Genomic DNA, 11,606 nt, shown 5'->3' on the forward strand with positions numbered 1-11,606 from the left:
AATACCCCAAATTTAAAGCCTTCAGCTTCAATAACAAAAAAGTTCTAGGCATTTCAAAATAGCATTTTATGTACAATGGAATTTTTGAAAGATTTCCAATGCTCATAAAAGAAAAAACAATATTAAATTACGTCGCCTAGACACAAAATTATAACCTCATCTTTGTCAGAAATTTAGATTGCCTGTAACTGATTACATTTTTACAATAAAAACACCACATTTCATAGTCAAAATCTATGAAAAAAATTCGATTTAAATTGCATTTTTAAACGAAAATCATAGCGGAAACAAAGGGGTAAACTAATACAAGCTTAGCTGTGATTGGTTGTTAAGCTGATTCAGCCTTCTGATTGGCTACAGTACATTCGGTACAACGCAAGTAAAACTTAATTTTTTTTAATGATTTTAACTATAAAAATGGTTATTTTTATTGTAAAAATATAATTAGTTACTGGAAATCTAAATTTATGACAAAAATAAGCTTATAATTTTGTTTCTGGGCCACGTAGTTTAATTTCAAAGTTTTCAACATGAGCATTGCAAATCTTTCAAAATTTTCATTGTACATAAAATGTCATTTTAAAATGCCTAAAACTTTTTTGTTATAGAAGCTGAAGGCTTCAAATTTGGGGTATTTGGTCTACTTGTGGCAGTCTTTCAGCAGTTAAAGCGTAGTATTTCTTGCAGGCTTCCTTTAACACAAAATCAAATGAATTAAAAGACTTACTAGACTAGGGATCAAAAGGGATAAGGCAGTGGCTGATTAATGGATGTGTATCTCCAATATATACCCTTTATATAGATTAGTTGTTGAAATGTTTGGACACTCGGTTTAATAAACTAACCAATTTCATTAATCCCAAAGGTTGTTAAGTCAATGAATAAGAAGACATCATTATAAAACTTTGGGGACTAGTGTAATAAACATCCAACTGTCCAATTTTTACTTGGAAGAAATTGAATTTGAAAATTAAAAATATTGTTATTTTAGGCCACTTACACGCGGATTAACCGAACAGATCCAGAAATAACTGCCACATTTCTAGATGATGACAGAGTAAGGTATGCTATCAAATGCTTTTTTCAAATCTAAAAATCAAAGATTTTATTTTGTTAATTGTTTTATTGATATTTTATGTCCACTTTAGAGATTTTTTACAATGAAAATACATGAGAAAGCCCAATCTGTCCCGATTTTGTATCACTTTTAAAAGTGCGATTCCAGTTACGTCATATACGTTTCGGGAAAGAAAAAGGGAAGGGGGGAAGAAAATCTCTTCAAAAAGGATGGGAGAAAAGGAAAGAGATTTTCTTCCCCCCTTCCCTTTTTATATGACGTCACAGGAATCGCACTTTTCAAAATTGATACAAAATCGGGACTGATTGGGCTTTCTCAAAATACATTATCAACTTTATTTGTCAATATATAGAGTAGCTGTCCTCTTTTTTTAAGCAGATGACATCCTACAATACTAATTACAAATTATAGGCCAGTATACATTTTAAAATTAGTCAATTGCCTAACCCTAACAGGAATCACTCTCCATACGGGGCTACTAATTACCCGATTTAACTTAACTTAAAATGATCGGGGGGGAGGGGAGGGGTATGTGTTCCACGAGGCATTACTGATATTTCCACTAACAATTGCTTTCTATTTTTAGAGTGATGAATAGTAATTTATACTATGTATACAATACTACAAATATTATAGAACATCAAGTAGATGATACTGAGCTAGTAAGTATTAATTTATACTATGTATACAATACAACAAATATTATAGAACATCAAGTAGATGATACTGAGCTAGTAAGTATTAATTTATACTATGTATACAATACTACAAATATTATAGAACATCAAGTAGATGATACTGAGCTAGTAAGAATTAATTTATACTATGTATACAATACTACAAATATTATAGAACATCAAGTAGATGATACTGAGCTAGTAAGTATTAATTTATACTATGTATACAATACAACAAATATTATAGAACATCAAGTAGATGATACTGAGCTAGTAAGTATTAATTTATACTATGTATATAATACTACAAATATTATAGAACATCAAGTAGATGATACTGAGCTAGTAAGTATTAATTTATACTATGTATACAATACTACAAATATTATAGAACATCAAGTAGATGATACTGAGCTAGTAAGTATTAATCTATACTATGTATACAATACTACAAATATTATAGAACATCAAGTAGATGATACTGAGCAAGTAAGTATTAATTTATACTATGTATACAATACAACAAATATTATACAACATCAAGTAGATGATACTGAGCTAGTAAGTATTAATTTATACTATGTATATAATACTACAAATATTATAGAACATCAAGTAGATGATACTGCACAGTGGGATCTTTTGCCAAAAATGGGACATTTAGAGTAGACAAAAGTAAACTTCAATAAATAAGCTTGTATTTGAAGAAATGATGTAATTTCTTTTGCTTTAACTCGGAAATAACTTAAATTTTGCCTCTGTTAACTTCTAATGTGCATTTGGTAAGTACGTCTTGCTGTTTTGGAGGAGCAAAGCTACCCTATTTTTAAAAAATCTATAAAACTTCATAACTTTAGTTAGGATAGGAATATTTTAACAAAATCAACGTCTATGTAAATATTTCTTCAATGCAAACAATGTTTGTGAACAAGAATATAGCGTCAGGTGCACCCATTTCGAGTCCCGGCATTTTTAGGTAGGTCCAGTATAAGTAAAATAGGACACTTATAAGGCATGTTTTTAAATATTTTTTTTACAGATATAAACAACAATAACATAATTTTCAAAACACTTTTGATTTTGTGTTAATACCTTTATTCTAGGTCTAGCTATCTTCATTTAAAGTTTGTATAAGAATATAAGCATAATTACTTAAATTATATTCTCTCTCAAACGTATATTTCTCTCTCTCTCTCTGATGCGTATATAATGTTTTTGCAATATTATAATTAATCTCCAAATTTGAATTTCTGCTGGACTAAAACCAGTTAGAACTACAAATTTTTTTAGAACACATGAAATTTAGCAAATTTAATTGCTAAAATAAAAGTATTTTTAAGTCATATTTATTTAACAACTCCTATATCCCTTAAATGTCCATTAAAACCGCGAGAACGGTAAAAATCGTTAAAAATCACGCCAACGGCGGCAAATAGCGGCGAAACGGTTCGCCAGAGGCAAATGATGCATAACTCAAGAAAGATCCGCCTTAATAAGTTTGAAAATATTGCAGAGATGACTTTGGGCTCTAAAATGACTCCTTCCCCCTCTAACGGGGGAAAATTTGAAATTAACAAGAACGAAATTGTTCAAACCATGCAATGTAAAATGCTCAATTACTCAAAAACGGACAAGAGGCCCCAGGTTGTGAAAACTGTTTTATACACAATACATGTTGTATATTAATATTATTATTGCAAAACCCGGGGCCTCCTGTCCGTTTTTGGGTAAAATGGAGAAAACTGATTTTTTGGGGTTAAAAATCTTAATATTTTTGGTGAAATTTTCTCACAAAATGTCAATTTACACCACCAAAAAAATATTTTTTTAAATTTTTTCTTTAATTAGACATTGGTACAGGTATCTGAAAAGTAACTCAATAAATTTTTTTTTTTCATAAGATGAACATAAATGTATTTTGTGTTGCCTTGAAAAAATTGTGTAAAAAAATCTGGAAAATCATCAAAACTGAAAAGAAATTTTTCACTACCTTTTTTAAAAATGGCATAAACCCGCCAAAAATTAATATTTTTTAAAAATTTCTTTTCTAGCTGTCTACTTACAGCCATTATTAGGTCCAAGGATAGATAAAAGTCGATTTTAGATTTTTTGGATGTCCCGATTTTTTTCAAAAGATCCCACTGTGTACTGAGCTAGTAAGTATTAATTTATACTATGTATACAATACAACAAATATTATAGAACATCAAGTAGATGATACTGAGCTAGTAAGTATTAATTTATACTATGTATATAATACTACAAATATTATAGAACATCAAGTAGATGATACTGAGCTAGTAAGTATTAATTTATACTATGTATACAATACTACAAATATTATAGAACATCAAGTAGATGATACTGAGCTAGTAAGTATTAATTTATACTATGTATACAATACAACAAATATTATAGAACATCAAGTAGATGATACTGAGCTAGTAAGTATTAATTTATACTATGTATACAATACTACAAATATTATAGAACATCAAGTAGATGATACTGAGCTAGTAAGTATTAATTTATACTATGTATACAATACTACAAATATTATAGAACATCAAGTAGATGATACTGAGCTAGTAAGTATTAATTTATACTATGTATACAATACAACAAATATTATAGAACATCAAGTAGATGATACTGAGCTAGTAAGTATTAATTTATACTATGTATATAATACTACAAATATTATAGAACATCAAGTAGATGATACGGCACAGTGGGATTTTTTGCCAAAAATGGGACATTTAGAGTAGACAAAAGTAAACTTCAATAAATAAGCTTGTATTTGAAGAAATGATGTAATTTCTTTTGCTTTAACTCGGAAATAACTTAAATTTTGCCTCTGTTAACTTCTAATGTGCATTTGGTAAGTACGTCTTGCTGTTTTGGAGGAGTGAAGCTACCCTATTTATAAAAAATCTATAAAACTTCATAACTTTAGTTAGGATAGGAATATTTTAACAAAATTAACGTCTATGTAAATATTTCTTCAATGCAAACAATGTTTGTGAACAAGAATATAGCGTCAGGTGCATACATTTCGAGTCCCGGCATTTTTAGGTAGGTCCAGTATAAGTAAAATAGGACACTTATAAGGCATGTTTTCAAATATTTTTTTTACAGATATAAACAACAATAACATAATTTTCAAAACACTTTTGATTTTGTGTTAATACCTTTATTCTAGGTCTAGCTATCTTCATTTAAAGTTTGTATAAGAATATAAGCATAATTACTTAAATTATATTCTCTCTCAAACGTATATTTCTCTCTCTCTCTCTGATGCGTATATAATGTTTTTGCAATATTATAATTAATCTCCAAATTTGAATTTCTGCTGGACTAAAACCAGTTAGAACTACAAATTTTTTTAGAACACATGAAATTTAGCAAATTTAATTGCTAAAATAAAAGTATTTTTAAGTCATCTTTATTTAACAACTCCTATATCCCTTAAATGTCCATTAAAACCGCGAGAACGGCAAAAATCGTTAAAAATCACGCCAACGGCGGCAAATAGCGGCGAAACGGTTCGCCAGAGGCAAATGATGCATAACTCAAGAAAGATCCGCCTTAATAAGTTTGAAAATATTGCAGAGATGATTTTGGGCTCTAAAATGACTCCTTCCCCCTCTAACGGGGGAAAATTTGAAATTAACAAGAACAAAATTGTTCAAACCATGCAATGTAAAATGCTCAATTACTCAAAAACGGACAAGAGGCCCCAGGTTGTGAAAACTGTTTTATACACAATACATGTTGTATATTAATATTGTTATTGCAAAACCCGGGGCCTCCTGTCCGTTTTTGGGTAAAATGGAGAAAACTGATTTTTTGGGGTTAAAAATCTTAATATTTTTGGTGAAATTTTCTCACAAAATGTCAATTTACACCACCAAAAAAATATTTTTTTAAATTTTTTCTTTAATTAGACATTGGTACAGGTATCTGAAAAGTACCTCAATAAATTTTTTTTTCATAAGATGAACATAAATGTATTTTTTGTTGCCTTGAAAAAATTGTGTAAAAAAATCTGGAAAATCATCAAAACTGAAAAGAAATTTTTCACTACCTTTTTTAAAAATGGCATAAACCCGCCAAAAATTAATATTTTTTAAAAATTTCTTTTCTAGCTGTCTACTTACAGCCATTATTAGGTCCTAGGATAGATAAAAGTCGATTTTAGATTTTTTGGATGTCCCGATTTTTTTCAAAAGATCCCACTGTGTACTGAGCTAGTAAGTATTAATTTATACTATGTATACAATACTACAAATATTATAGAACATCAAGTAGATGATACTGAGCTAGTAAGTATTAATTTATACTATGTATACAATACTACAAATATTATAGAACATCAAGTAGATGATACTGAGCTAGTAAGTATTAATTTATACTATGTATACAATACAACAAATATTATACAACATCAAGTAGATGATACTGAGCAAGTAAGTATTAATTTATACTATGTATACAATACTACAAATATTATAGAACATCAAGTAGATGATACTGAGCAAGTAAGTATTAATTTATACTATGTATACAATACTACAAATATTATAGAACATCAAGTAGATGATACTGAGCTAGTAAGTATTAATTTATACTATGTATACAATACTACAAATATTATAGAACATCAAGTAGATGATACTGAGCAAGTAAGTATTAATTTATACTATGTATACAATACTACAAATATTATAGAACATCAAGTAGATGATACTGAGCTAGTAAGTATTAATTTATACTATGTATACAATACAACAAATATTATAGAACATCAAGTAGATGATACTGAGCTAGTAAGTATTAATTTATACTATGTATACAATACTACAAATATTATAGAACATCAAGTAGATGATACTGAGCTAGTAAGTATTAATTTATACTATGTATACAATACTACAAATATTATAGAACATCAAGTAGATGATACTGAGCTAGTAAGTATTATTTTTTCTATGTATACAATACTACAAATATTATAGAACATCAAGTAGATGATACTGAGCTAGTAAGCATTAATTTATACTATGTATACAATACAACAAATATTATAGAACATCAAGTAGATGATACTGAGCAAGTAAGTATTAATTTATACTATGTATACAATACTACAAATATTATAGAACATCAAGTAGATGATACTGAGCAAGTAAGTATTAATTTATACTATGTATACAATACTACAAATATTATAGAACATCAAGTAGATGATACTGAGCTAGTAAGTATTAATTTATACTATGTATACAATACAACAAATATTATAGAACATCAAGTAGATGATACTGAGCTAGTAAGTATTAATTCATTTTTTATTGACCTATCCTAAAATACCAGCTTAACATAGTCATGGTTCCTACTGCTGCTATGTCAGTTGCGACAAAATAATAATTTTATAACCTTCTAAATAGTGAATGTAGCGTAATAAGCAACACATCTGCTCGTCGATGGGGGTTGGTAATTGGTTCGAATCTCGGCCAAAAGTGCGTCATAACTAAAGACGTTAAAGTCATGATATGAATATAAAGAGTAGGCAAATGCCTTGACCCAAAAACAGGCGCAACTTATTACCATGCACAGTTAGAACTTCCTGATAAAGGCCGTGCATTTAAAGTTTAAATTGGATGGTTAAAAAAAAACTTCAAACTTCAAAAAAAAATCTAATATGAAAAATTTAAATTTTGAATGTATAATTTATAAATCGTGAATACATTATATCGCTTTTCTTTTCCCTTTGACCAGAATAGCTGAAAATAGCTTTTGCAGTAGTTGGGTTATCTGCTGTACAACTTTGGAAATTAGAGAAGAAAAGGATTTTCAGTTGATCTGTTACATACTATTGTGATATCTCTTGGGAGGAGGGTGGTGAGGTACCCTCCACTAAAATAGTTGTAAACCTTCCCAAGACCTATGAGAAGCTTCACTGTAAAGGAAAAACCATATTGATCCAGCGGTTTGTGAGATCTCAAGCTGCAGACACACAAATATACATCCTGTTATTTATATACACAAATGATCTAAATCCTGTTTTTTGGCCCCTGTGAGGTGCTAGGTACACCACTAACGATATAAGACATCTTGTCTTCAATAACACCTTATACAAAATGGAATAATGTACATAAACATGTTTTGTATAAGAAGGAGTTTAAACTTATTCAAAAACACAACAATAAGAATTTTTCAAATCGGCGAAGCAATATCAAATAAAGTAAGACGAATGGTTAACGGACCCAACATGTAAAATCCTCAGAATGAAAAACTCAAGGCATCAAACATTTAAAATTATTCAACGTTTCGAGGGCAAAACTGCCCTCATCATCAGGAACTAAACAAAAAAAATAGCAATTAAAATTTATCAAAATATGCATTTTAAGTCAATTATTACTTAATATATGTTTTATAGGCATTTTTACATATAAAAAAAGAATTAAAATTCCCTATGGTTACACATTGATAACAAATAAAGTGAATAAAAAGGATATATGTTTATACAAGGTTAATTAAATGCAAAGTAGGGCAGTTTAAATAACAAAATAGAATTAAATTTTAAAAAAATCTTACTTTTTTTCGTCCATGTACATTATTAACAAAACACAAATTGAAACTGGCAAATTTTTGATTGATTTTTTGTAAATTTTTTGAAAGTTGGACGGTCAAATTAAACAAGTTATTAAATCATTTGCTCTAGAAAAAACTTCAGTATAGGTGCAGCTTTGCAGATCAGTCTTTAAGTAAAAGTTTGACCAAGAAAATTAAAAAAAAAAAAGAATAGCAAATGTAACAAAACAAAACAAAAAAAAAATTTTTATTGCAACTAGCAAAAAGGTACATAAAATTGTCATGAATTTATATTTAAACCATGTTCAACTGTCTCCTTTTCTCTTATCCAATATTTTTCTCTGATATCCAACAGAGTTTTATCTTTTTTGTGGAGTTTTTCAAAAGGGGTAAGAACCATGTCTGACCATGAATGGTTTCTACTGTTAAAATGTTTGGCAACTGGCTTTGAAATTTTTTTGTTTAAAATATCCGAAGAATGAGCATTAAATCTAACAGAGGCAGCATTAGAAGTTTGTCCAACATATTGCATTGGACATTGTTTACACTGAATAGAATAAATTACAAAATTATCTGAACATTTAATATTTGACTTGATTGGGTACTTTTTTTGAGAAAAACTGGCAACATGTTCAGAAATATTTTGACTACGATTACACAGGTTACAACCAATATCTCTTATGCTACATTTAAAGAATCCATTTCTTTCTCTTAAGTTGTATCTCTGAGTAGGATATAACTTGGCTCGAATTAGGTGTTCACCTAAATTTCTTGCTCTTTTATATCCTATCATTGGCATCAGAGGAAAAGTTTTTTTAAAAACTGGATCTTTACTTGCTAAAGAGAAATGTTTTTTCATAGAATTAGATACAGAATCAATACGAGGGTCATATGTTAAACAAAACACAGGTCTACTGTTACTTTTTACATGAACAACTTTTTGTAAGGCTTGTGTGCGAGAAATAATCTTTACTTTCTCAAAAGCATGTTTTATAACTTTAGAGTTATATCCACGAATTAATAAATTACATTCAAGTTCTTTTAATCTAATTAAAAAGTTATCATTTGAAGAACAAATTCGTTTTAATCTATAGGCTAAGCTGTAAGGAATATTTTTGGTAACAAATGGTGCATGTGCACTTTGAGGCTTTAAATAGGTTACACGATCTGATCCCTTTACAAAAAGGTCAGTTTCAAATTTATTATTTTCATTTATCCAAATATTACAGTCTAAAAAATCAACAGATCTGGGCCTAATATTTAAAATAGGAAAATTTTCAACAATAAATTGGCCATTTTTCCATTTTGTTTTTACAATTTTATCTTTTAAACGATATTCACATGTAAATTTAATAGTGTTATGAAATGTACTTATATATTTTTAAAAATCAAGAAGTTCATCCTCTGTTCCTACAAACAAACAAAAAATGTCATCAATAAAGCGTTTCCACCAAGAGGGGGGACGGCCTTTCCAATCTGTGAGTAATTGGGATTCAAGTTTTCCCATGAAAATATTGGCATATGTTGGTGCCACTTTTGTTCCAATGGCTGTCCCCCACTCTTGCAAATAATACAATCCATTAAATATGAACGAGTTGAATTTTAGAACAAAAGATAGTAACATAATTAAAAAAGGAATAGATACATTACAATCGCCATATTTCTTATCATTTAAAGCTTCTTTAAAAGCTTGTATCCCTTCATTGATAGGAATTGAAGGATAAAGTGCCTCGACATCAATACTGACCAATATAGCCTGTTCTGATTGGTCCATATTTTTATTTTGCTGATCAAGAAAACGTAGTAAATCTGGGGTATCTAAAATGTGGCTATCAAGCATTGGGGGAATATGTTTGGCTTTAAAATCTAAATAGCTACTTAGATTTTCAGTATTGCTGGAACACCCACTTATCACTAATCTAGTGGGCGGAATTTTTTTACCTTCTGCTACACCTTTGTGTACTTTGATTAAGCCATAACCTCGCGCTTCTGCTGGTTGGTCAGGCAAAAGTTGGTCAGCCAGCTTTTTGTCAATAGTCTCGTCTACAACAGCATCCTCTAAGGCCTCCTTGATTCTGTTGTAGTGTACTTTCACCATTACTTGATCTATTTGTCTATAAACAGACAAAACAGATCCATCCTGATTGGTTATTTTTGAGCTGAGGTGTTCACCTTCAATCGCTGTAATATAATCATTTCTATTTACTATAGTGGATGCACCACCTTTATCAGCTCTTAAACAAACAATGTGACCCGATTTTTGTTTGTCAATTAAATTTTTTAAGGCAATTTCTTCCCCTTTTGATACATTGGGAAAGACTTTCTTTTTTTGATTAAACATTAAATCACTTTCAATTCCATACAGAAAATTAGACAAAGTTTTAGTTGGCTGACATGAAGGTAGATTAAATTTTTTAACAGGAACGCTAAATTCTGGTATATTATTTGTATCAGAATTTTCACTAAAAATATCGGGATTTAAATCAATGGCTTCCCTCCATCTCATTGACCTTGAGTATCTCTTAACATCATAACTTAAGCTGGTAATATTCAGCTTTTTTGGCAAAGGAACGAAATTTAAATGTTTGTTGAAAAGCGAAATATCATCTGATGTTAAAACATGGTCAGAATAATTAATGACCAAATCATCTAAAGGTTTTTGACTTAACCTTTTCATTTTTCTCCTATATTTGGAACGTTTAATAAATCTGCGATTACGTTTTTTAGTTGTGTTATTGTTGGACTCAGCAGGTTTTATTTCATTGCTAATAAAATCTGGTTTATTCACATTTTGTAGATTAAAAAGTTTTGCCTTATACTTGTTTTTTTCACTTAGAAGAAACTTAGATAATCTAATATCTAATTCTTTTTTTACAATAACAATTTCAGAGCTTTCAAGCTATCAAATAAAACATTTCAATAGAGAAATATCATAGGAAATCTTTTGATCAACTGCAGTTCACGGTAAAATATTCCTGGTAACGAATATTTCCAAAAATCTATGAATTTTAAAAGCTGCTAGCTGCCAAACGGCAGAACGTACAGATCTTGCCCGCACACTGTTTTAAGCGGCATAAGAAGGCCTTCAAATAATCTGGAATAGCCATAAATCAATAAGGCATAATTATTATTCCAGATTATTTGAAGCCTTATTATGCCGCTTAAAATGGTGTGGCGGTATGATCTGTACGTTCAGCCGTTTGGCAGCTAGCACCCTTTAAAATTCATAGATTTTTGGAAATATTCGTTACCAG

At 29.5% G+C, this 11,606-nt stretch overlaps 1 protein-coding gene across 1 annotated transcript in view; it reads left to right on the plus strand.

The window, feature by feature from the left end:
* The window catches only part of LOC145332812 (solute carrier family 35 member F3-like), a 133,629-nt gene that overhangs the window by 71,400 nt on the left and 50,623 nt on the right, over positions 1 to 11,606 (plus strand). Inside the window, exons 10-11 of the mRNA XM_080177879.1 lie at positions 992 to 1,062; positions 1,665 to 1,740. Coding sequence (XP_080034005.1) covers positions 992 to 1,062; positions 1,665 to 1,740 — 147 coding nt within the window. The remainder of the gene's footprint in view (positions 1 to 991; positions 1,063 to 1,664; positions 1,741 to 11,606) is intronic.

This window comes from Acartia tonsa, chromosome 11 (genome assembly GCF_053477335.1).
Source record: "Acartia tonsa isolate MP-2025a chromosome 11, ASM5347733v1, whole genome shotgun sequence".
NCBI classification, from domain to species: Eukaryota; Metazoa; Arthropoda; class Copepoda; order Calanoida; family Acartiidae; genus Acartia; species Acartia tonsa.